Source organism: Nematostella vectensis, chromosome 1, assembly GCF_932526225.1.
Source record: "Nematostella vectensis chromosome 1, jaNemVect1.1, whole genome shotgun sequence".
NCBI lineage: Eukaryota > Metazoa > Cnidaria > Anthozoa > Actiniaria > Edwardsiidae > Nematostella > Nematostella vectensis.
The window spans coordinates 7,503,233-7,528,462 of NC_064034.1; the positions used below are offsets into that span (position 1 = coordinate 7,503,233).

The window sequence follows — 25,230 nt, forward strand, 5'->3', positions numbered from 1 at the left end:
CTTTCAAGCTTCCTCAAATATAATGTATAAGAAAATCCACAATTTCGACCATTTGGTTCCTTTAATTAATGAAAACTGGACCTTTTATGAACTCTTAATGAGGCAATTTGTACACGGCTGACAAAAAACATATATTTCTGAGAAAGATTGCATACACCCCTCCCCACAAAGAAATCTTCTGTCATGTGACACGTGACAAGAATTCGAATAAGTCGACTGACCGAGAGCGAAGTTTAGTCGATTAAAAATGTCTTCTCTCAAAGACCTTTGTGCTGGTTTGCCGGTGGACCCCATACCCGAGCCTCGAGATAGGGATGAAAGTGTTCCTCATGCACCAGTTCGTCTTACACATTTGTCAGAAGATGAAGAATTGGTGAGTTTTAATAATGAAATACAAGTGTATTTTGCGCGTCGTTCGACAAGTCCCCCAAAGGAGGTGGCCATCTTTTAGTATCTCTATCATCTGTGTCAATGCATATGAGCAAAAAGTATTATTCCTTATTATGGGTTATACCTCCATGAAGTAAGAAGAAAGTGTGAAGAGTTAAATATCTTGTGCTTTCGCTTGCCTGACTTCTCTCATTTTGTTATGTAATTGTTATATTAGCCATGCACCACATTAAGTGCAAACCACCACATGCACTAAAAGATAATGTTAATATAAATATTAATATAAATACGAAAAAATTGTCACTTTATCCAAGAAAAATGAATGAAAAGGGCTTGAAATGAATATAAATAATGATGATTTTTAAAATGAATTTGAAATGTTGTAAACTATATTCTCTATCTTAACAGAGGAAAACAAGATTATTTTAAATTTGTTTTGTTTATGTTTTAAATATTTCCTGTCTCATGTCCAAGCTTAACAATACCTGGAATTATATCCCAGTGATGAATTTTCATGCGCGCTCATTGGTCAATACAGGTCATGTGCATAATTTCACAGGACAAATATCAGTCGATAACGTCCAGCCAAAGTGATATCTGTCCTGTGAACATTTTTGTGCAGTCAAAACTCGCTTTTTGTCTGCTCAATAACTCCTCAAACAAACACCAAGGTTTTCAAAGCTTCGCTTCTCAACCAACTGTTTATTTTTTGTACCATTTCTCATCCTTGAACATTATCCGCCGATATCCCAGCCTCTAGAAGGGGTTTATTTACTAAATAACTTGATTATTTTTTACTGAGATATACTGAAGAGAAGTGTAGAACACACATTTCTCACTTCTAATCAACCAGTATTTGTGAGAAAAAAAAACGTCAACTTCATTATCATTTCTGGTGATTATATCGAATTTCAGGTTTTAATTCTATCTAATAAAGTTCTATCATTAACCCATCTTCCACCAGCTTGCTCTTCAAAATGCGCTGAGGTATTTCCCGCCTGAGACTCATGAGGTCCTTGCGCCTGAGTTTGCCCAAGAGCTACGTGACTATGGCCATATCTACATGTACCGTTTTAGACCAGATTTGGACATGAGGTAATTTATTCTGTCCGGTTCTTTAGTTTGTGGGTCTGTCTGGTATTGTCTGCCTGCATGCCTGTCTGTCCAACACTCCATACTGTATGTCTTGTTTGCCTGAAGACCCACTTTATATTTATTCAACATTTTACAGGGCTTACCCAATTGATGAGTACCCAGCACAGACGCATCAGGCTGCTGCCATCATGCATATGATCATGAACAACTTGGATCCCAGAGTAGCACAGGCATGTTTTGCTATTTTATTTTATTTTATTTTCATTTTACAGTATCACAGTGTGCATCATCAAAAGTTCAGGTCTGATAACTTTGTGAAATTTGACAAAAATAAGAAAAATGTATACAAAAAAGGAATCATATGTTTCTTTAAGTTGCTAATTTTCCAGGGCCGCAAAATCTGATTCCTTTATTTTATACCCAAATAGCATGATGATCAACTCCAATACCCAAATACGAAGAGTTTACAGTAATACAGTATGTATAATTTTATTTGTAGTTTCCTCATGAGTTAGTGACTTATGGCGGAAATGGGCAAGTCTTCAGTAACTGGGCACAGGTAATGACATAAAGAGCCTTTACAATAATTTCTCATCTGCTTTTACCAATAACATATCTTTTTCATTTATTTCATTTTTTCTTCTGTAACATATTATAACTGCGATTTAAAAGACACCATTCAGAATTGGTGAAAAGTAATGCAACAGGAAACTTTTGAATTTGCAAAAATCCATCTATTTGTTCTCAATCCAAACTGTTAGGTACTGTGTGTACAAATCATCACTTAGGCAAAGATTTGCTAAAACCTTTGGGAGCCCATATGAATAAAACAAAATAAATTCAGCAAGTTCTGGTAGCGCTCTTCCTTATTTTACAATAGTACTGGACTGTATAATTATTATCTTGTGTGAAATGAAGTCACAAGTAAAAACTGATCTTCTTTTCAAATGGTCTGATCTTTTTTGCATTGATATTTTTAAAAGAAAATTAAAAGAAGAAGAAAGAAAGGATAATAAGATTTCCTTATGAGCAAAACTTGAGTTGCAAAACTGAGTTAAAAGAATCCATGCCAAAAAAAGACTGGCCTCTTGAATATTACTGTTTTGTTATACAGTTCTGGATAGTCATGCAATACTTGAGTGAAATGAAGGAAGATCAGACGTTAGTCATGTATTCAGGTCATCCAGCTGGCCTTTTCCCTAGCTCTTCCATGGCCCCAAGAGTGGTAATCACCAATGGAATGATGATTCCTAATTACTCCACTCGTGAGATGTATGACAAGCTATTTGCTCTTGGTGCAACTATGTATGGTCAGATGACTGCTGGAAGCTACTGCTATATTGGACCACAAGGCATTGTTCATGGGACCACAGTAAGTGAAATCGTATTTATTGATGGACAGGTATATCTCTGCTATACCTACAGTACTTGTTAAAATGCTATCCCTGAACAGTTATCACATTCAACGTACTAGGTAGGGATTGGACAACTATATTTGTGTATTTGTGTGTGGGGGAGCTACAGTCCTTCATGGCATTTTCATGGGGGGCATGTTTCGACTGCTGTTGGGGTACAGTTACCCCCCTCCTTACCTCCTTGCTGGCTGCTTCACTGATCTTCCCTTCATAGAAATGCATTGCTGCATACATTGCAGCCTATTTGAAGAAAACACTTCATTTCAATTTTTATTTTCTGTTCTCATAAATAAATTTTATACTATATACTTGTATTATTTTCTTTTTCATTCATAGATTGTGGTGATGAATGCTGGCAGAAAGCGTTTGAAATCAGACAATCTTGCAGGAAAGGTAAACTCATAGCCCTGTTATGAATACTACAGTAACTTATATACTACAGAAAATTATACTTAAATGACAGCCTTGGAGATAGATATTTTGGATGGTTTACATGTTGTTATTGTCAGACTCATCCCATAGATGCATCCATCATTTTCCTGTAAACATTATTTGCGATTGGGCCCTGGAGGTCCCATATGAAGTTTTCAATATTATAAATGGTTGCATTGTTTTTTTGCAGGTTTTTGTGACTTCAGGTCTGGGTGGAATGAGTGGGGCCCAGCCCAAAGCTGGCGTGATTGCAGGCTGTATTGCAGTTGTTGCTGAGGTACAGTATGGCAAAACATACATTTTGTGTACTGTATGATCTTGTTAGAATTCTTGTTAGTAGTGGTTTACTAATCACATCGATTCTTGAAAGGTTTATATTATCTATTCAGATCAATGAAGCAGCTTTGATGAAACGTTATGAGCAAGGGTAGGTTTTTATTATACAGGACCTGGGCAGAAGTTCCATTAGACACTTGAAGGGTTTTCAGTATTAAGGAAAGTTATACAGTATTTCACATAAAGAATAGCTGGTGGTTTATGTGGGTGGAGGGTTTTTTTCAATTGTCATGTTTTTTATCAACCCATTTTCTAAGTAGCTCAGGGATTGTCACAAAAGTTTTGCGAACAGTGTGCATATGTTCAAGAGTAGTATTGATCAGTACAAGCTTATTGCAATTAAGGAAGGCATTGCTAGAAGTAAACAGATGCACTTGCATGCATAGAAGGAAAGCTTATTTTTAAATATCAATAGTGCTCAAGGATTGAAATTTGCTGAAATCATTATTTTTTTCAATCATGGAAAATAATGTGGATTCATTTGTACCTTTTTAATTGTAGGTGGCTCATGGAATACACCTCTGATCTTCCTACATGTATTGAACGCATAAAGTAAGTATTGTGTCTAACACAAATATGCTTGTTTTAGGCCCTCCTTCTGCAATAAGCTTTTTAAGCTTTTAACAGGGCTTCTGGAATTACACTGAAAAAGACTCAAAATTACGCGGGATTCTTTGATAGATTACGCACTAAATTACGCGGAAAATCAATCATTACGCGTTAAATTACACGGGATTTTGCAATACATTTTTCTTAAAAAATCTAAATTTTGCAGGATTCTTTACTGAATTACGCGCTAAAATTACACGGAATATTAACTGTTACGCCCAAACTACATTTTGTACCGAAGGAAAGCAGGAAATAACTTGAAATGGTTTATTTTTGCGCGAAAATATCTTAGGCGAGATGCACAAATTTGTGGATAACGCGGATTACACAGGAGAAAGCCAAATTATGCGCTTCCACACAAGCGCGTAATTCCAGAAGCCTGTTTTAAGAATTAAAAAAAAAATTTCACCCCCTTGCCGTAACAAGCATTTGGTACTTGATTCCTACCACACTATTTTTTATATTTTAGTATAGATTGTTTATTATCTTTTTCCCCAGGCAAGCAAGGAAAGAAAGAAAGCCTCTCAGTATAGGGTACCTTGGAAATGTGGTTGCACTGTGGTAAGTGTGATTATTACTTGTGTTGACTTTTGTAATGCATTGACCTTTTTCCACCATGTCATATCCTAACAGTATTGTATGTTTACAGGGAGGCTCTAGCTGACGAGTATGATAGGACAGGAGAGTTACTTGTGGACTTTGGTTCGGATCAGACTTCTCTTCACAATCCTTACAATGGAGGCTACTACCCTGTTCAGGTTTGTTAAATACTGCTATTTTTACCGTATAAGTAATATTTGTATCCTCTACAGAACCCACATTGAGTCACACATTTGGTGTGATGTTAGTATTATTCAAACCACATTAACACATTAAGTAGAGGAGAACAAAGGGAAGAAGCTACTACAGATGCATACAAGTTTGTCCATAGTTTATGGCATAATGCTTTATAGGAAAGATATATCATGGATTTATGACTACCTTATTTCACTTTATTTTCGCTACATCAAAATTTTCTTTTTACTGTTTTGTTATATTATATTATGATATATATAATTCACAGGGTGATAATACAGTGAAATCTGTTTTGTTCAGGTTAGCTTTGATGAAGCAAATGAGATCATGAAAGACGATCCAGAGAGATTTAAAAATTTAGTTCAACAGAGGTATGTATCTATGTTCTGTGACTTGTTTTTCACAATCAGCAGAATTGCTCACTCTCTGTGCCTAGATGTAGGTTGTGGCTTTAAGTTTGATTATACTGTCAGTGCAAGTGTACGGAAGGAGCACAATTTAACAACATCTAAGTTGTCAACAATCACTTCTTGGCATTTACTTTACAGTAAATCACTTTTGGCATTTCTGTTTTGGCAGTTTGCTGCGGCAGGTTGCTGCAATAAACAGACTCCACGCCCGTGGGATGTTTTTCTGGGATTATGGAAATGCTTTTCTTTTGGAGGCCAGCAGAGCAGGTAGGTTGAATAAGACATGGAAAACAGACAAATAAAGATGAAACTATAGTTGTTTAGAATTGTTAGATTAAGACTGCTTTAGTCTGCATTACTACCTATGCAAGTACAAGCAAACAATCTTTATTGACAATGGAACCAGCTGTAAAAAAATGCAACAGCCAGATGTTCTTGTTGTAGATTGAAGATGGTAGACGAAATGGGTGTAAAAGAACTTTGTTTTAGCTGGTTAGAAATCGGTTAGAAACAAATATGGCCACTGTGCATGTAGGGACAACCACGTACTGTATGTGGGACTGGGCTAAGACTATTCCCTATTCACTTCAAGGTTTTCTTCATTCAATGAATTGTCACTATGGGTTTACATTTGCACACGCTAGCCAACCATTATTGCTGTTCTATGTAGCCAAAAAGCACAAAGAAATTATGAACCGTTTTCATATCAGCTTGTATTTGCCAGGGGCTCCAGTGGTCAAAGAAGGTTGTCTTCCTGGAACTTTTATCCACCCGTCGTATGTTCAGGATATTATGGGGTATGAACAGACATAATGCAATATATCTCCTCATGACTCAATTTTTCAATTTCTGGGAAAAATATGATCGGGTCTTCTTGCTACTTTTTGGGTGAGAATGGAAAGAAAAACAGCATTCTTCCATTAATGATAATTTTTTAAAAACTTCAATAGAAATTTTAAATAAACTAGAATAGCTGCTCTCAGGGAGGCTTTATTTCGCCATGTTTCAAGAAAACTACTGAAATAAAACCTTTAAAAAAACTGGTATGAATAGAGAATATGCCGCAGTTACAGACACCAGACTTCGGCTGTATCCCTGTGCTAAGGACACCCACTGCTAGCTCAATATTTATTTTCAGTTTATTGTGAATGGGCAGTTTTTAGTAATCCACAGGATGTTCTTGTTAACATGGGTCTACTTAATATAGGCCTGCACTAAAATGGCAATTAAATGTCTTTTTATTTTCAGCGATGTTTTCGGTATGGGATTCGGCCCATTCCGGTAAGTTGTAGTTAAACTTATTATTTAAATTGGGTAAAAGGGGGGCGTGTCTACAAAAAGGCCAAGAAGCCCGGTGTGCCCAGCCGTTTCAGCAAGCAAATCTTCAGGGTTTTTTAAGTGTATTTTTTTCTTTATTTTATTTCATATTTATTAAGATTTTTTTTCATCTTCGTTAACAACTAGATGGGTGTGTACTTCTGGGTTAGCAGCCGACCTTGAAGCCACGGATGAAATCGCTAGAGAAGTTCTAGAAGGGATCATAAGCCAAGGAGGTACATCTAAACTCGTATAAACAAGACTAGCCAGGGTCTGCAATTTTCGTTTCTAAATTTCTCGTTAACTTGAACCCTCAAAAGAGCTCTAAGCAATCAAGGTTCAACTGTGTTTCAAATGAAGTTGCACTTTGGAAATTCTTTTTTTTTTTTAACCTGTTCTTCTTGTTTTAGTTCCAGATGAGGTCAAAGTTCAATACAATGATAACGTGCGCTGGATCAAGGAAGCGCAGGCGCATCACTTGGTGGTTGGTTCCCAGGCCCGCATCCTCTATGCCGACAGGCGAGGCCGCGTGGCTATTGCACAAGCATTCAACAAGGCAATCGCAGAGAAACGAATCTCGGTGCGTTGGACACACAGGAGTGGTATTTTACTTTTTGTGTTTTTACGGTCGATTGTAGTGATGGTGTTGCTGATGATGACTGATGGCGATAGAACGATGATGGTGGTGGTGGTGGTAATGGTGACAATGATAGTTAAGGTCGGAATATGATTATAAGAATGATGAAGTCGGCAATAATGATATCATGATGCTGATGAAAATAATGCTTCTTTTGCTACTGCCAATGATGATGATGATGAGAATGATGACATTGCAGATGAGTCATCCTCTGCTTTTGTAGGGCTGCGTTGTGTTGTCACGTGACCATCATGACGTCAGCGGTACCGACAGCCCATTTCGTGAGACGTCCAGTGTATACGACGGTTCTAGTTTATGCGCAGGTAAAACTGAATATTACTTCCCATTACATCTTATCTTTTTAAGAAAGAAACTGAAATGTAGGAGTTTCCGATAGAAATGATAAATGCCTGTTAAATTTATTGTGTTTTATTGCCCTGTTCACAGACATGGCTATACAGAACGTGATTGGCGACTCGTTCAGGGGGGCCACATGGGTTGCTATCCATAACGGTGGAGGGGTAGGCTGGTAAGTAGCATGAGTTATTTTGTGACTCGTTCAGGGGGAGGGGGGACACAGATCGCTATCCATCCTCGAATTTGTTTGTTCTTAAGCCATGTTTTTCGTTCCACCTTTATCAGGGGTGAAGTCATCAACGGTGGATTTGGGATGGTGCTTGACGGATCAGAGGTATGCCTTTATCCTACGATTATGCGTGGCCACGCGCGTGGATTATGACGTAAGATATTTAACTAGCAGTCAGGATGTGAAGCAAATGATTAGACGTAAGATATTTAACTAGCAGTTAGGATGTGAAGCAAATGATTAGACGTCAGATATTTAACTAGCAGTCAGGATGTGATTATTTAAGTCATGGGCAGAAGCGCTCTAAAAATGTTGTCCCAGGCTTGGCAAAGTTTAGTTCTGTTAAGTCTGTTCTCGTATCCTAATCTGCTAACTTCACAAAACTGTCAAGGTGGCCATGTAGGGTGCGTCACACTATAAAGTTTCACTGACCCCTGCGAAACATTTGCATTGTGACTTGCCCCTTTATTATACTCGTGATTCTGCTTGTCTGATTTTGACTCGTGACTTGACTCGTGACGTGGCTCGTGACTTTGCTCTTTACTTGACTCGTAACTTGAATTGTGACTTGACTCATGACTTGATTCGTGACTCGATTCTTGACTTGACTTGTGACTTGACTTGACTCGTGCCTTGACTCGTAACTTGATTCTTTCTCGACTCGTGATTTAACTCGTGTTTTGAATCGTGTACTGCAGGAGATGAGCCAGCGGGCGGAAGTCATGTTATCCTGGGATGTATCTAACGGGGTAAGTCAAACCGGGCGCTTCATTATAATGTGTTGTTAGAGTTAGATTTCCCTCCCTGGTTATGCGACCAAGCGAATAGAGGCAAAAGACTCTCTTTCGAAGAAGGCGGTTTTTCGCGAGTCCCACTTCATCGATACATTGTAAACTTTAGTAAAAATTCCTTCGTGCTTGTTCCTAAATACAGTGTAGCCCTGTTAACGAAAAACTTTCACTGGATTTCAAGTGAGGACGACAAAAGCACTGTCTCTAGGGGGCTTGAAGTTGAGTTAGCGGGGAGTTCGGGATATCGGGATATCGCACTGTAAAGAAGTAAACGACTACTTTGACTCTTTCTACGCTTCAGTAGAAAGGATTATTGACAAACACGCCCCCCTGAAAAAACTTTCTAAAAAGGAAATCAAATTCCTTTCCAAACCATGGATCACAACAGGCATCAAACACAATTGCTATTAAAAATAAACTCTGTAAACAGTTTCTCAATACTCAGAATTCCTTTATACATAATAAGTTTAAACTATACAGAAATAAACTTAAACGTCTATTAATGGCCAGCAAGGAAAAATATTATGAAGACTATTTTTCAGCACATCTTAAGAACGTTAAAGAAATATGGAAAGGTATAAAACAAATAATCACTCTTAAAGCATCTCCGGTTTCCATTCCGGTTAAAATTATAACTAGTGACTCGGTGCTTACGGACCCAACAGCCATTTCTAATGCTTTTAACAACTACTTCACAAACATTGGAAAAAAATCTAGCGAATGATATTCCAGATACTGCGAAATCCTTCTCTTACTATTTGAATAAACGGCAGCCAAATAGTTTTTGCCTTTTCCCGATTCTACCAAACGAAATCGAGTCTGAAATTTGTAAACTAAACTCAAACAAGTCAACGGGGCCCTTCAGTATTCCCACGCGAGTTCTAAAATCTGCAAGCTCCATTTTATCTAAGCCCTTATCAATGCCGTACAATTTTTCAATCGAGTCAGGCATAGTCCCAGACCAGTTCAAGATCGCTAAGGTGATCCCTGTATTTAAAAAGGGTTCCGCCCTTACCCTTTCTAACTATCGTCCTATCACCTTGCTCCCAGTTTTAAAACTCATAATATATTATACAGCAATCAGTTTGGATTCCGCCCTAAACACTCGACAACTCATGCTGTACTAAGCGTTGTTGACAAAATACAGAAAGCCATAGAATTGGGCCAATTTTCGTGCGGACTTTTCTTGACCCTAGTAAAGCTTTTGATACTGTAGACCACTCGATTCTTTTACGCAAACTCGAACATTATGGAATTCGTGGCATCTCGTATGACTGGTTTTCTTCCTACCTTACAAATCGAAAACAGTTCACACAAATTGGAAGCAGCAAATCTTCACTGAGCTCCATCTCCTACGGAGTTCCCCAAGGGTCTGTGCTTGGTCCGGTCCTTTTTCTACTATACATTAACGACTTTAACAACTTTTCCCAAACCCTAGACTTTAACATATTTGCAGATGATTCCAATTTGTTCTATTCAAACAAAAACCAATTTAGAATCTACCGTGAATTACGAACTAAAACATATATATACGTGGCTGTGTGCCAATAAACTCTCTCTAAATATAGATAAAACTAACTTTGTGTTATTCCATCCTCCTCAGAAAAAAGTAACTCATCCTATAAAACTAAAGATAAACAATAAACCCATCAAATCAGAAAAATACATAAAATATTTAGGAATAATGATTGACTCACATCTTAACTGGAAATGCCACATAACGGAGCCTTGCAAAAAACTTAAACGTAATCTAGGAGCACTCTCAAAGATACGTTACTTTGTCAACATTAACTTTTTGAAACAACTATATTATTCACTTGTTTTCCTCCATATAACTTACGGAATTTTAGTATGGGGCAACACTATAGTACAACACTAAAACCTCTCTTTTTAATGAAAAAACGTGCGATACGAATTATGACTTTTTCTAAATTCGATGCCCCACCTTCCCCCATCTTCAAACAACTAGGACGTCTCAAGGTTAAAGATATAGTTCACTTCCACACAGCGCTATTTATGTACCAATACCACTCTAGAACTCTCCCCACAACTTTTGACTCTTTCTTTCATATAATTTCCCACAAATACAACACCCGACTTTCTGCCAAATCTAGTTACACCCTACCTAAAGCACGAACCAACTACGGGAAATTCAACATCCGATTTAGAGGTGTACAAATTTGGAACGAACTCACCAAAAATGACAAAGACCTAAATATGAAATCCTTAAAAAAAAAATTATCAGACGACATGGTCGCCACCTATTAACCCACTCACATCTTCACCTGTAACCCATACTATCACCTAATTCTTGGCCATATATTCCTTACTTCCTTTTGTCTTTATTTCCGCTCTGCTTGTACTAGCTTGTATTCTTGTCGTATCCTTGTTGTATCCTTGTCGTGTCTCTATATTTGTGTTTTTCTCGTACATTCTTGCTTATGCACACAGCCTCCAGATCTCCAAACTAGGATTTTTCCCTAACATTTAAGTGCACCCTAGTCCGTTTAGCTCTCAAGCTATTCTAGGGTGCCCGCACCGAAGCATTGTCCCCCCTTGGTATGCAACTCTAGGTTGTTTTTTTTCTCCTCTCCCTCTCAATAAATATATGAATATAAAAAGAAAAAAAAAAGAAAAAGAAAAGTAATATTATATCTCTAATGAAAAAAAAAAACCTATGTAACACTTCATTTTGTGTGCAAATAAAATATATTTGTTTGTTCGGGGTTTCAATAAACACGCCGTTGGTGGTATCCATATGATCTTTGTCCCGCCCTTGTTAACAGGTGTATCGCCGTGCCTGGGCTGGTAACGAGAAAGCAGAGCACGCCATTTGCAGGGACATGGAGGCCAACCCCAAGCTAAAGGTTACCAAGCCACACCACGTGTTAGACCCAACCCTCCTTAAGCGCGCCTTCCAGCCCTGAGGAGTCCAACGAGAAACATAAACATGGGATATACAGGGGATATGAACCAGCAGTCGTAAGGATCAGTGAACTTAGAGACCTGACTACGTGTCTATGACCTTGGGTTATAAAGAGCAACATGGATAGCTTTAAGGGGCGACATTGTCGTTAACACAATGAGTTTGTGGTGTCTGTAGTTGACTGTGAGGCCGTAAGCATAATTGACCAAGAAGACTGTAGCAATTCATGTGGGATCCCTCGATCTAGCTTTCGCCTCTCTATTGGCGGGTTGCTGGGTAGACCGCAGACCGCTGAAAATCTTGACGGAAGCCATTGAGTGTATGCAGCACCACAGCATCGTTCAACTGCTAGCCTCACTCGGCCACGTGACACCAAGGAGCATCTGTCTTTATAGGGCAACATGGTGGGCTAACATGATATGGCTGATTTGCGTTTGTGACGCTAGTGTTTGCACGCGGGCCTACCTAAAATTAAAGATCACGTGACTTCCCTTCTCGGACGTAGTTTTGGGGCAGTAAGTTGTTTAAAAAAGGAACGATCTTAGGGAGTGGACCGTGAATTGGTATATTTTATAAGGGATGTCCGTGTTTGTTATTATTATGAGTAATATGTATAAAATATTGGTCAAACTAGAGACATAAAAACAGTATACTGCTTGTTTTATTTAAGTTTTTTTTTCGGGGGGGGGGGGATTCATAGAGCTTAACCACTGGGTTTCAGAGAATTGTCTATAGGTTATTTGCCATGGTTGAAATGGTGTGGAGTATTTTCAGATTTGCCAGATTTGTGGGTATTTACTTTGTTGTTGTTACTCATTTTGTCTAGATGAGTCAAGGATGTACCCCCCCCCCCCCCCCCCTGCGCAAGAGTTTTCTGTTAAACGCGAAATCGCGCAATAAAAGGGATAATGACGCCCTCTTTTCACACCTCGAGAAGTTTGACATCAGAACCAACATGGCGGTCTAACCGTTAGGCAAAGCGATAGACACAAAATTTCGTAATAACACTTTGAATGCGTCCTTTAAAACCCAAAAAACTTCCTCATCTTTCTCAACTTTATGTTTCTTTCTACCTTTACTAGTTTATATGGAACCAAATGTTCGATTTCGATAAGAAAACCCGATAATTCTTGACAGCTCGACGGCTGAGCAAAAACTGAAGGTGTCGCTGCCCTGGGCATGCTCCTTTTATAGCGCGGTTTCGCGTTTAAGGAAACGTGCGGAAGCAGAAAGCTGAGCGCAAGCACCAGAGATGCGCTAGTATTTATGGTCTAGCCGACTCTCCTTCGGACGCATTCGGAACTGATTTGCTTTCGAATATGGGATGGAGAATATTCGCAGTACTTAAAAGTACTTTATAATGCAGTACTCGAAAAGTGTTAAACACCACCCTAACTAGGAACAAAATCAAAACTTTTTTCAATCGAAATTAAAAGATAGCTCATCATATTGAACTAAAAAGTAAACAATTGCAAATCTTAGATTATCAAAGTCCACTAAAAACGATTAAAGTTTGATAAAAATGACACGCAGATTGACTATACTGTTTGAGCAGGTGACATTTGTGGCTTTGTTTCCCCATCTTGAAGAGGTCACACCTAAATGCTCTTGAAAACCTTATTGTGTTTCGAGTCAACTCCTCGAATAGAGAATCCCCTGAACCTACTCAGCTGGAACCTAGATAAAATTGCATCAGTCATCCATTTATTGAATTCTAAATTGAAACTTAAGTAATATTTCTATTACATTATTTCTAGTATTTTTTTTCTCATATTTCAGTTTTTACATTTAGACATTCTCATACCCTCTCGAGTCTTCTATCCTAATTTTCTTCGTGTCTTTAGCGGGAAATAAAATGGCAGATTTTGTGACATGTTTGTTAGCTTACGTAGGAAACTTGTTTAAACAATTCTCCAATGCATAGTCTGTCGAAGAGAGGAGTCATCACAGCTCCCTAGACACAAGATGAGAGTGTCTGTAACATTTCTCGTGCTTTTGGCGGGCGTCCTCGCCTGTAATGGCAACGACTACCAAGGGTGAGATGCCATTTGTTATCTTATATTGTGTGATGTGTTCACCAAGGGAAGGGAGGGGTTCGACGACAACGAAAAAAAGCTATAACCGTACTTAAAAAGGGTGAAATGGTGAGCGTGTTCGAAGTTTTTGTTTTAAGCATGCAATACCAGTTTGATGGTCTTCATTACCTTAGCTCTGTACATTCTCAGCCAGTGTCAGTTTGATGATAAGGTTATCATATCAACATTTGCCCGTTCTGGTGTATAGCTTGTTGCAAGTTCGCGGCAAAGCCCATTGTGACACTCAGTGCCTTTGCTCCTCCTGCCATAGGCAACACGAATCCTTAGGTGGAATTATCCAAAACCAACACTGAATAATTTGTTGTGTTATACGGCTGCCTTATACAGGAACCGACGCGTTCGCAGTAGTCATGTATAGTTAAAACTCTTTCGTAAACTGGTAAACGGATGCTTTTGGAGTTTAAAAACAGTGCAAGCTAATAAGGGGAACTCCCCGCACACGAAAAAGGAGAGAGTGACTGAAGGGGAAAGGTACAGTAACTCCCAAGTAAAAGAGCCTAGAATCTAGAGGCTAAGTTGGGTCTAATTTTTTTTTTATATTTACACAATATACACAATAACATACTGTATAACAATATCAATGCTGAACACAACATATAAGCCCATATTATATTCAACTACTGAAACAATGTACTTAATCAATGTACAGTGGGAAAGTATCTTCTCTCTTTTTGTTACCAACCGACAAAATATTGAGTAATCATTCAAATATTAACTTACCACCCACCCTAACCCCCCCCCCCCCCCCAAACTGATTAGGATGCATTCCGATCATTCACGCGGAGTGTAGGTGAGGTGAGTGAGGCCTAAAGGTCATATGCTTACACTATAGTTGCTACGTCACGCGCTAGTCGTCACGTCACGCTAACTCGATTTTGATCGGTCTGTCTACCCCATATTCTGCCATAATAATGCTACGACTCAGCGGTATTTGTTCGCAGGCACAAGCTTTATCGTGTGGTCCCACGTGACCAAGCGCAAGTGGATTTCCTTGACGACCTTCTCAAGACAGATGGAGAGGTAGTGGAGACTCAAAATGGCCTAAAATTCATGCATTGTTAGGATGTTGATAATAGAGTTGTTTATATGGTAGGATCCCCACTAGACTGACCACGCCATAAACCATGTTTCCTATATCCTACCCTCGCTATTTTTGCCCACTGTGTTTTCTGTTTTTTTTTTTTGTGTGTGTGTGTGTGGTGTGACTTGGATTTTTTTGGCACATTCCAGAACACAAGCTTTTTCTAACCTGATTAGCTTCTATTTTTTTACTTTTTCCGATGTACTCATTCCTATTATACCAAGTTTGCTTTTTAGCATTCCGAGACTCCATTTCCAAAGAGAGAGATTTCATTTCCGAGATTCCTACCATTTTTATTTTCTATTTCCACGAAACTGGACTATTGGGTATTCCTACAGACCTATATATCATGGATAGTTTTAATACCACGAAACTGGATATACTATTGGTATTGGATATTCAAAGACTCCTAAATGAACTTTTTTTTCGATTTCCACAAAACGGGACTATTGGGTATTCCAAGACTCCCATATATGCCATGATTTTGTTTTATTTCCACGAGACCGGACTTTTGGGTACGGTATTCACGGTAGACTCCGATACCTGATGGTTTTGTTTGATTTCCAAAAAAGCTCGACTTCTGGGCATTTCCAGTTGCGCCAATGAAGAATGTCGATATCCACGTGTCCCCCGATAAACGCCAGGCCTTTGAGGAGCTCCTGGAGGCCTCTGATATGGAATTCAAGATTGTTGTCCAAGACTTCAGTAGCATGCTCGCGCAAGAGAAGGTTTCCGCCAGATCTGGAGGCTTCGATTCGGATTATCATAGCTTGAGTGAGGTAAGAAGCTTTCGCATTGGTTTTTTCGCACAGGGTTTTACAATTTCCCCAGGCATTTGTTAGCGCACAAATAGAGACACTAGTGATGATATCCGTCGGGAAGTTCGAAAAATACCTCTAAAAAATACCGGCACAACAAAAATGGCTACCCTAAAAATACCCCAGAAGCCCTAAAAAATACCAATTCTATTTTTTCTAGGATACCCCCTAAAAATACCTGAGGCCCGATTTCTAACGGATAGCCTAACGCACTGCAGGAGCTTCCGACATAAGCTGTGCAAGTTGCCGAGCGATATTAATTACCTCAACTTCTTATGTTTTAGGGAAGTCCTAAATAGCACACAAGAAAGTCTATATCTAGCTCAACAAACAAAACATCGCGACGACAATAGTTAGAACTTCATGTCTTACAACATAATTGGAAACAATGCGGGCTTTGCTTTAGTCGATTTCGCCTCGTTAATGCTTCTGGATTGATGTGATTTTATAAGATTCATGCAGAAATCCTCGCACTGGCTAAGGCCTACAGCTCAGTGGCGTCTAATTTCAGTCTTGGGAAGTCTTACGAGAACCGGGATCAGTTGGCGATAAAGGTATCATATCTATTAATAATTTGCATGATTAACCTCCAAACGACAGCACAAACTACTACAAAGAAACAAGGGGATAACAAAATAAACATAACGATAGCGACGATGACGTAACCCACATCAACAAAAACAACAACGATGATAAAGCTGATAGTCTTATGCGTATAAACATTGTTATGGTATCAGATCAACAAAGGAGGATCCAAGAAAAATCTGTTTTTCTTCAACTGTGGCATTCACGCCCGAGAGTGGATCAGTCCCGCGACTTGCATGTATATGATCCGAAAGTTAAGTCTTCTTTGTTGATAAGTAAATCGGTACATCCGATAACGCGTACATAAATAGCTACCAATCATTGTAGTTAAATGGTTTATGACGTTTATTGATGGTTTGCAACCATTCCTTGGAGGGCAAACTGGACAAACGAAACGTATGCTGGTGGATGGACAATAGAAATCTTTACCACCGACTGCTGGATGCGTTGTTTATGACATCACATGAAATCCAAGAATAGCGCAACTTTGAGAAAATGCATAGTACGCGCACGCGCTATAGGATAATCTGACTCCGAAATGAAGTCTAATGTCTTATTAGTGTTGAATAAAGCACATATTCCTACGTTGACTGGATGTATTCGCCTTGGTTTCTCTCCTCCACAGCGAGCTCTGTCCCTACGCGCTTTTGACCTTTCAAACGACGCGCTATGTAACCGCCGCTGCCTGGTAAATGAGTAACACGACCCCCAGCGGCGCGTTTTTTCCCCTACACCATTATAAAATAATAATGCCGCTAAGGGGCGTTTTACTCATTTACCAGGCAGCGGCGGTTACATAGCGCGTCGTTTGAAAGGTCAAAAGCGCGTAGGGACAGAGCTCGCTGTAGAGGAGCGAATCCAAGGCGAATACATCCAGTCAACGTAGGAATAAGTGCTTTATTCAACACTAATAAGACATTAGACTTCATTTCGGAGTCAGATTATCCTATAGCCCGTGGTACGCGCTGACAAACATGTTCTAGTAGGCTACACAGACGAATACAGTGATAACCCTCGTATAAGAACATGGAGTGTAAGAGCCTGGTAGTCTATATTATTCAACTTATGCAGCACCACCCCTATAAGAACTAGTCGTGGGGATGGCGTACGTTAAATAAAGAAGGGCTGCTAAGCAGCTATTATTACTACGAAGCTAATAACGTTTGTAGGACACACTGACCAATCAAGACCTTCTTTTTTTCTTAACCTTAACTGCCCACATGCATCTCTGTAACTTCTGTATGAGCAAAACATATGGCTATTGAAATAAAAAAAAAATTAATTTATCAATTCCTGTATCTATTAGATCCTGGAAACGGGCGACTCTGATAGCGACGTAACGGACATGCTGGACAACTACGAATGGGTTATTTTACCGGTTCTTAATGTGGACGGCTATGAGTACACGCGCACTAAGGTAAGTACACTCCCGGTTATACGGGAAACACTATCACCAAGACGTATAACAAGTTGTATGCACGCGACATGACGGAAAAACTTGGAAAACGTGCAATTCCAGATAGAAAGAGAAGACACAATTTCTTCAGTGGCTATAGGACTGATTCCGTAATACAAAAACGTGAGGCTGAAGTGAACATAACCAGATTTTGGCTTTTTAAGATATTTTTTCCTTGATCATCATTGCCCTGTGTATCAGCTCAGGGACGAAAAGCTCAAATTTCAATGACACTTTACAAAAAGTTGCTCTTGATATTTTGTTTGCTATAAGTTTCTAAGAACTCAGGGAAATTCTCCGCCTTATTCGATGTGAAAGTTCCCTGCTAGCAGAGGCCTCTTTTCTCTGTATTTCGCTTGGCTGGCGTTCGCGTGGAAAAGATACCTCTGCCATGGGTCGCAAGTTCGTTTGATCAAACCGCCGTCCACGATCGTGGACGAAATCCAGAGCGCATGCTCCGTTCATTAATTACTGGCCACTATTTGAGCCCACAATGACTAGCGCATGCATGAAACGTATATCCGCTGCGGGATAATAAGCCCGCATTCGAAACGGCGTCCTCCGTAGAAATATCACGCGACGAATTATAAAAGAAGCCATTCAATGCCTTATCTTCATTCAGAATTTTCTATCTTTTGACTAACGAGTCAATCTTCCGTTTACAGGTTTTGCATATTCTTCTGGAAATAGCTAAGTTTACCAAAAAGTTTTGTAACATTTTCTTCGAGTCCAACTGTGCGATATTTACATTGAAGAAACTCGCCTGCCCAGATGTCTTGAAATTAATCCCACAAACAAGACAAAACTCGTCTTTGCTGCGTTTGCTGCTCAATCTTTTTAGTGACGTTTTAGGTGATTGAAATTGGACAGTTGTTTTCTTTTTTCGAAGAGGAGAACTAACCGGAGTTTGATTCATGATTTCCGACTAAACCCATGCAAAGCATATTAGCATGTTGACAGCTTTCGCGCGATGGTACGGGTTTTGGCACGTCGGTCGCTTATTAACGCTCACGCATGCGCAACAGAAACAGTTTCGACCCATGGCAGAGGTATCTTTTCCTCGCGAACTCCAGCCCAGCGAAATACAGAGAAAAGAGGCCTCTGCTAGCAGGGAAATGTGAAAGGGACGCACAAACACGCGTGTAAGCCACGAAGTACAGGCACACACGATCCGTGTATGATTGTGGTTGTCTTATATAGGACCGTATGTGGCGTAAAACGCGCACACCTGGAACTAAATGCGTAGGCGTGGACCCCAACAGGAATTTTAACTACCGCTTTGGAGGTAAGCGAGCAACTGACGCCTTAGTAAGCATACGTCGAGAAATGGGTCGCTCTAGTACATTAACTGGTCACCTCTAACAAGTATTTTACCGAGTCTTGTATTAACGCCCCCCCCCCCCCCCCTAAACCAACGAGTCTATGTACTCAAGCGATACAGTGAGGGTAGGAATTTTAGCGGATACAATGTAGGTCAATACATTTTATCGGAGCATATAATGTTTGTTCATATTGGCCATGTATTATCTTTGCGGCCATCTACCACTCGTAAACAGCCCCATTAACCACTGGAACATATCTCACCAACAGTTACTGGTACGTCGAACAATGAATGCAGTCAAATTTACCGGGGGAAGCAGGCCTTTTCAGAGAAAGTCACGTACAACGTGGCCAAATTCCTCTACGAGAACCGTCATCGCCTGAAGGGATATATCGACTTCCATGCGTACAGCCAAATGTTCCTCAGTCCATGGGGATACACCGATGCCAAACCCAGTAACTACACAGAGGTAACGCGCTCATGCCCTCACACTAGAGAGGCATCCCTCCTTCACTAAATTCACTCCTCTGTTTGTTTGCAATGCGCTCTCTTTGTATGCTTAGAAAACCCGGTGAAGTGACGTCTGAAAAATTGAGCTGCTACCTCTAGCTGCCATGTGGAAAACGACTGAAACGAATGATGGTTTATGATGTTGACTGTCAAATGTTCTCTTTGCCCTTTGCTTTAAGCTTTCTAAAATCATTACCTTGGCGGGCCTTGAAATACACGGGAGAGGGAGGGAGTTTGCTATGATGGCAAAAAAAACTTCTTATGATTATAAAAATATCTTAAATTCAATGTGAAGTTCGCTAACCGTATAATAAATCATTTGCAGCATATGAAAGCGATGACAGCTGCTGTAAATGCGCTTCAGGCTGTGCACGGAACACGCTACGTTTTCGGGCCTGCATCCACCACAATCTGTAAGTTTGGAGAGCGTGAATCCATGCAAGATAGATATTTATAGCGACACATTAATCACTCTAGCAAAGTGAGCCTTCGTAGGAACATGTGTGTCTATTTATTGACGAGGCTGATTGACTCCAAGCAAAGAGATTCTTTGATAGAACATTATAACTAAAAACATTGTCAGTGCAAACGGCGAATGGCAAAATAGCGAATAAATATTAAATTTCTAAAACCGAAATTTCTACGGGTTCTTATTATTCTTAAGATTTAAGGTGATAAATTAACTCCTGCAATCACTATATTTGCTGTATGCACCGACAGCGTTGTGTGAATTCGGTGTACGTATACAATGAGATGCATCGCCCAAAGCGAATGGAGCCTTGAGCAGAGGAGGGGCTGTAATGCAAAACAGAGAAAACATTAACAACAAGACTAGGCCAAATGACTCGTTAAACAGTATGCTGTTATGCGTGAATGTTTTTCGTGATTTCCAGACCCCACCGCTGGTGACACGACTGACTGGACGTATGGTGTTCTTGGGTGTGTACATTCATACTGCGTTGAGTTGCGACCAACAGGAAATCCTCCTGGATTTATCCTGCCACCCGCCCAGATCATACCTACTGGCCAGGAAACATTTGCTGCTTTGAAAGCTCTCGTTAGAAACATGTAGACATTTCCGAAGAGAAGGAATAAATTACTAGTGTACTGGCTGTTTGTTTGCTGTTGAAAGCTCTTGTTAGAAACATGTAGACATTTCCGAAGAGAAGGAATAAATTACTAGTGTACTGGCTGTTTGTTTGTTGTTGCATCGCATCTCTGAATACCCCTTAGAGGGCTCTAGCCGGCCCAACATATGTTTTTATTTTTAATCAACAATAGAAGGCAATATATTCATACTTAATTAACCAAATGAAGTTATATGAAAATATTTCAAGTCGTCTTTTACAAAACAGCCACTGGAAATGAATGCTTTATCACATTCGGTATTTTGAAAGGATAACAAACTGCCGAATGACGGACACTCTTCAAATCGTTATTATTCAATATATTGAATTTTCAAGAGCTATGAGCCTGCAATGTTATGAAGCTCGTGGACCTCTTTTTTCAAAAACCTTCTGCTTCCGTGTTCGCTTTCTAGCGACATCAAGTCTTGATTTCAGTATTAAATATGCATTGGAACACCGATAACTCAAACACTGATAACTCTAAATTCCCGCCTCCTATACTTCAAGCTACGGAAAGCAGTTTTCAGTCATCAGTCGCGGATCCAGCAGATCATAGCGTGGTACAGTTTACGAAAACTATAATATTAAACTATGCTAAAAGTTCTTACCGGTCCTTGCCTTGCCTCTAATCATACACATATCATTTTCCTTATAAGGCTGGTTCTGCTGAATCCAGGGAACACACATGGGCCGCCACTTGTTATCTATACTCGGACAACATGAAATCTTTGACTGCAGGAATCTGATTTGTGAATTAGCGCCGTCTCTCTTGAAGGCCGAAGAAATCAGAATTGCGTGACACTAAGAATTGCGTGACACAAAGTGGCAAGCAGACTAGGGGCCGGGCCCCTAGTAGGTCAGATCCTTTATAACAATAACCTTTATCTCAAGAGCAACGCTTTTCTGTCTGTCAAGAAAAACGCATTTCTTGAAAAAAAAAAATTGAATTTTTTTACTTAATACATAGGTTCAATATAATAATTTAACCCTATAACAGTATACCCCTTCTCCTCCCCGCATCGGTAACAAATGTATCCATTAGTAAAAAGAGCTTTAAAGCTCATGTTAAAACATGTTGTATGCTAAGCATATCAATGACAGAATCTACGTTTTATTATATAATGTGCAAACTTGTCTTTGTATATTAATAAAGTGCCTTGGTCAAACAGCGACAGCACCTTACAAGCATTGTGAGGGCAGCCTCACTAAACAAGGATGGTTCAGTATCAACTTTACAGACCCACAAAAATATTGCGTGTCTTCCCATTAATACTGACGCTGTCTGTAAGGAGATCTACATCTTACAACTAGCCATTTACAAACTTTGTTGTTGATGTTGTTGTTATTGCTTTAGCGATTTACCGCACTTCTTTTATATAATGGTTTTCATTATATTGCTTAATCCTTCAATGTTATTTTCTACCGTTTTGCTTTAAATTCCTCTTTCTTTTAATAAGAGGCAAAACGCTGATTAAGACAGCACGATTAAGTCGACGTGTCTTAGCCCTGAATTACACACTACGACTTCGCAGTCGAGCATCGTGGCGGATTGGTAGGCTGATTTACACTCTACGACTCAAGTTGTGGTGGTGTTGCGGGAAAGTCGCATACGACTAAATCATGCTGTCTAAATCAGTCCCTAGACGCTGATTCTGCCACGCTTTCCTTTCAAGGTAACTGCACTGCCTCGTACCCAGGCGTCTCAAGTCAGTAAAAACAAGTGAATACTAGTGAGCGCAATGAGCCATGGGAAGGTTTAGCGCTGCCGCAAAGGACCAAGGGAAGGGTCAACGCGCTACCCAAGCACCCTTGCGCGCTTAGTCCGGCCACGCAAGTAAGTGCCTGGGTACGAGAGGCAGGTAACTGCAAACATTTTGTCAAAACACTGGTTTTTCACGCCTTATGAAATGAAAGAAAATCTATTCCGTGGGGGTCTCGATCTTTTATTTTCGCGCAATGTGTGACTCTTGAAGAGATACCCCCTCTCCCTCATTCCACGGAGGGTTTTTTCTTTGACATATAAAGAAAACGTTGTCGTTATGGGGGTCTGGTACCGAGGAATCTTAGTGTCTTTTTTTGAGAACTTCTCCATTGACTAAAGATAGTCAAAATTTGTTTTCTTTTCTGATTACAAGTCTTAAAGTTTACAAACACCTGTGGTACGGCAACCTTGAAAATGACAACGAATCATGCAGTTCTTCGAAATAAGGAATATATTAGTTTCCTTATATGTGTAGTGTATCGGGAAGTCAGGTTGTAGGTTATAATCAAATAAAAGAGACAGTATGTAACACTGTTAAGCTTTATATCTGGAACGTAAACATGGCCGAACTCAAAAGCACATGCTTGCCATCTCCTAACTGCGCATGAGCAGTCGGAGGGGCTACTGCGCATGACAAAGCCATCTGAATATATAACAACTGCCCTCTTTCAAGTTAAATAGTAACTCATCTAGGCTACGCAGTTCAATAAAATCTATCAGGGGGTTTCCGGTCTCTAGATGGGTATCTCTTGACAGGGGAGGCAATCCCAGGTGGGGTCATGACTTCTGAACCCATACTCCTTAGTGTCTCAAGTGTCCCACAAGGCCTAGGCACAGGCTCTGTAGCTTGTGTAGTCTCAACTCCTTCAGTATCCATTGTTAATGGAGACCCCATCTCAGGTAAATCTGGTAAAAGCACCTGAGGTGTACTTTCACCTTCTTGACTAATCTCTGTAGGAAAACCATTGGGCTTCCGGTAAGTATTGCCCAGTGCTGTTTGATACAACGGCTTTGGAGCTAACTGATTGGAGGGAATATACCTAGGGCGTAATTGTTCCTCATGTCTCTTCCATATTACATCACTTGTACATCAAAATTTCGGGGGCTGAATGTCCCAACTATTAAACCTGGTAGCCACTTTGCCCCCTTCCCAAAATTCCTAGCGAACACAGCTTGATCGAGAGTACTTGGGTTTGTTGTTCAAATTATCTTGAAAAATCTTAACTTCCTGTTTCATCCTTCTTGTTCACTAAGCCGTATCCGGGGCTGTTTGTTTAGTAACAGTTCAGAGGGTGATTTTCCTGTAGCATTGGGTGTGGCCCTATAGGTAAACAAGAATCTATCTAATTTAGTCTGAAATGATTCACCAGTGCTGCCAATTTTACCTATTTTGTCTTTAAAGTCGGGGTGTCCCCTTGCTGTGGTTGTATGTAAAATGTCAATACTCCTTAAAAATTTCTGAAACTCATCACTTGTAAATTGGCTGCCATTGTCAGAAACTAGGTGTTCTGGCAACCCAAAATGACTAAAAATATGTCTCAGTGCTGAAATGGTGTTAGCTGAATTGGCGGTAGTCATAGGTACAATTTCTACATACTTAGAGTAGGCATCTACAACAACTAAGAACATTTTATCTAAATATGGTCCTGCAAAATCTATGTGTAGTCGTTTCCAGGGACCCCCTGGCCATGACCACGCAGCTTGCTTTGATGAAGGCGGAGCCTTAGCAGCTTCCTGACAGGCGACGCAAGCCTTCACAGTCTCCTCAATTTGTTAGTAACTTAAAATGTCTACCTAATAGGTATTGTCTGAATTTGGTCACTCCAAAAAGGACTCCCGCTCAATTTGAGAATAGTTCCGTTCTGAAGAGCTAAGGGTCCTCGAAGCATAAGCCACAGGCTGTAAGGTTCCATCAGGCCCGGGTTGCAAAATAGTTGCCCCTACCCCGACCGAGGAAACGTCACAGTGTAGAACTAGTTCAGCTACAGGATCATAATGTTGTAACACTGTATCAGAACACATAGCAGACTTAAGGCACTCAAAAGCCTCTTGCTCAACTTTCTCCCATTTCCATGGTGTATCCTTGCGTAGAAGCTTGTATAGTGGGGAAGCTAGCTCAGCAAAGGCAGGTACAAACTTCCGTAAGAAATTTGCAGAGCCGATGAACGACTGTAGTTCTGCAACATTTCTGGGGGGTTCCGCATCTTTAATAGCTCGCACTTTCTCAGGTGTTGGCGAAATCCCTGCTGCAGAAATGCAAAATCCAAGGTAAACGATCTGATCAAGCATAAAATGAAACTTGCTTTCTTTAAGCTTCAGACCACATTCTTGTAGACGCTGTAGAACTCGGTGTAAATTTTCAAGGTGGATTTCATCTGTCTCTCCGGTGATCAAAATTTCATCAATGTAAACGCAGCAGCCGGGAAGACCCTTTAAGACATTCTCAATGGTGCGCTGAAAAATAGAAACAGCGCTGTTAATTCCATAAGTTAGCCGTTTGTACTGGTACAATCCTTTAGTAGTATTGGCGGTAGTAAACTTGCGGGACCTTGGACATCGCACTTTTGTTCGCTTGAGAGCATACAATCCTCCATACATTCTCTGTAATTTCATTGAAATCGGGCATAAAAGTAGTCGTTTAAAAGGTAGAACTGTTCGCCGCATCACAGGTGCAGGACTCGAAATTGGTGAATCGACTATCCTTCCATCAAATTGGCCAATAAAATAGGCAGTAG

The 25,230-nt window shown here is 40.0% G+C and overlaps 2 protein-coding genes and 1 long non-coding RNA gene across 3 annotated transcripts; 2 read left to right on the forward strand and 1 right to left on the reverse strand.

Annotated features, from left to right (window-relative positions):
- Positions 1-227: 227 nt before the first annotated feature.
- Positions 228-12,396, forward strand: LOC5519003 (urocanate hydratase). Its single transcript, XM_001638938.3, has 22 exons — positions 228-373; positions 1,355-1,485; positions 1,622-1,715; positions 1,985-2,044; positions 2,600-2,857; positions 3,237-3,293; positions 3,523-3,609; positions 3,722-3,759; positions 4,170-4,220; positions 4,776-4,838; positions 4,927-5,035; positions 5,373-5,443; positions 5,652-5,749; positions 6,207-6,279; positions 6,731-6,763; positions 6,947-7,035; positions 7,210-7,379; positions 7,660-7,759; positions 7,884-7,965; positions 8,079-8,127; positions 8,721-8,771; positions 11,600-12,396. Exons 1-22 carry the CDS (start codon positions 248-250, stop codon positions 11,738-11,740), a joined length of 2,031 nt encoding a protein of 676 aa, XP_001638988.2. The 5' UTR covers positions 228-247; the 3' UTR covers positions 11,741-12,396.
- Positions 12,397-13,627: 1,231 nt separating this feature from the next.
- LOC5519024 (carboxypeptidase B) lies at positions 13,628-20,798 on the forward strand. The gene is made up of 10 exons (XM_032363826.2): positions 13,628-13,775; positions 14,777-14,855; positions 15,489-15,695; positions 16,187-16,288; positions 16,472-16,573; positions 17,626-17,736; positions 18,976-19,060; positions 19,366-19,565; positions 19,932-20,019; positions 20,500-20,798. The coding sequence occupies exons 1-10, from the start codon at positions 13,705-13,707 to the stop codon at positions 20,676-20,678; spliced, it is 1,224 nt and encodes a 407-aa protein (XP_032219717.1). The 5' UTR covers positions 13,628-13,704; the 3' UTR covers positions 20,679-20,798.
- LOC116602977 lies at positions 20,089-21,497 on the reverse strand. The gene is made up of 2 exons (XR_004290411.2): positions 21,342-21,497; positions 20,089-20,401 (listed from the first exon to the last, which is right to left on the reverse strand). It is a non-coding gene; the product is annotated as an uncharacterized LOC116602977 (long non-coding RNA).
- Between the last annotated feature and the right edge of the window lie 3,733 nt (positions 21,498-25,230).

Excerpts from the sequence above, each read along its gene's own strand:
- LOC5519024 (XM_032363826.2), top strand. The coding sequence starts at position 13,705 with ATGAGAGTGTCTGTAACATTTCTCGTGCTTTTGGCGGGCGTCCTCGCC. Across the intron at positions 14,856-15,488 it reads TTCTCAAGACAGATGGAGAG|CTCGACTTCTGGGCATTTCC; the intron begins GTAGTGGAGACT and ends TTTCCAAAAAAG. Across the intron at positions 17,737-18,975 it reads ATGAGTACACGCGCACTAAG|GACCGTATGTGGCGTAAAAC; the intron begins GTAAGTACACTC and ends TGTCTTATATAG.
- LOC5519003 (XM_001638938.3), top strand. The coding sequence starts at position 248 with ATGTCTTCTCTCAAAGACCTTTGTGCTGGTTTGCCGGTGGACCCCATA. Across the intron at positions 1,716-1,984 it reads TGGATCCCAGAGTAGCACAG|TTTCCTCATGAGTTAGTGAC; the intron begins GCATGTTTTGCT and ends TTTTATTTGTAG. Across the intron at positions 5,750-6,206 it reads TTTGGAGGCCAGCAGAGCAG|GGGCTCCAGTGGTCAAAGAA; the intron begins GTAGGTTGAATA and ends TGTATTTGCCAG.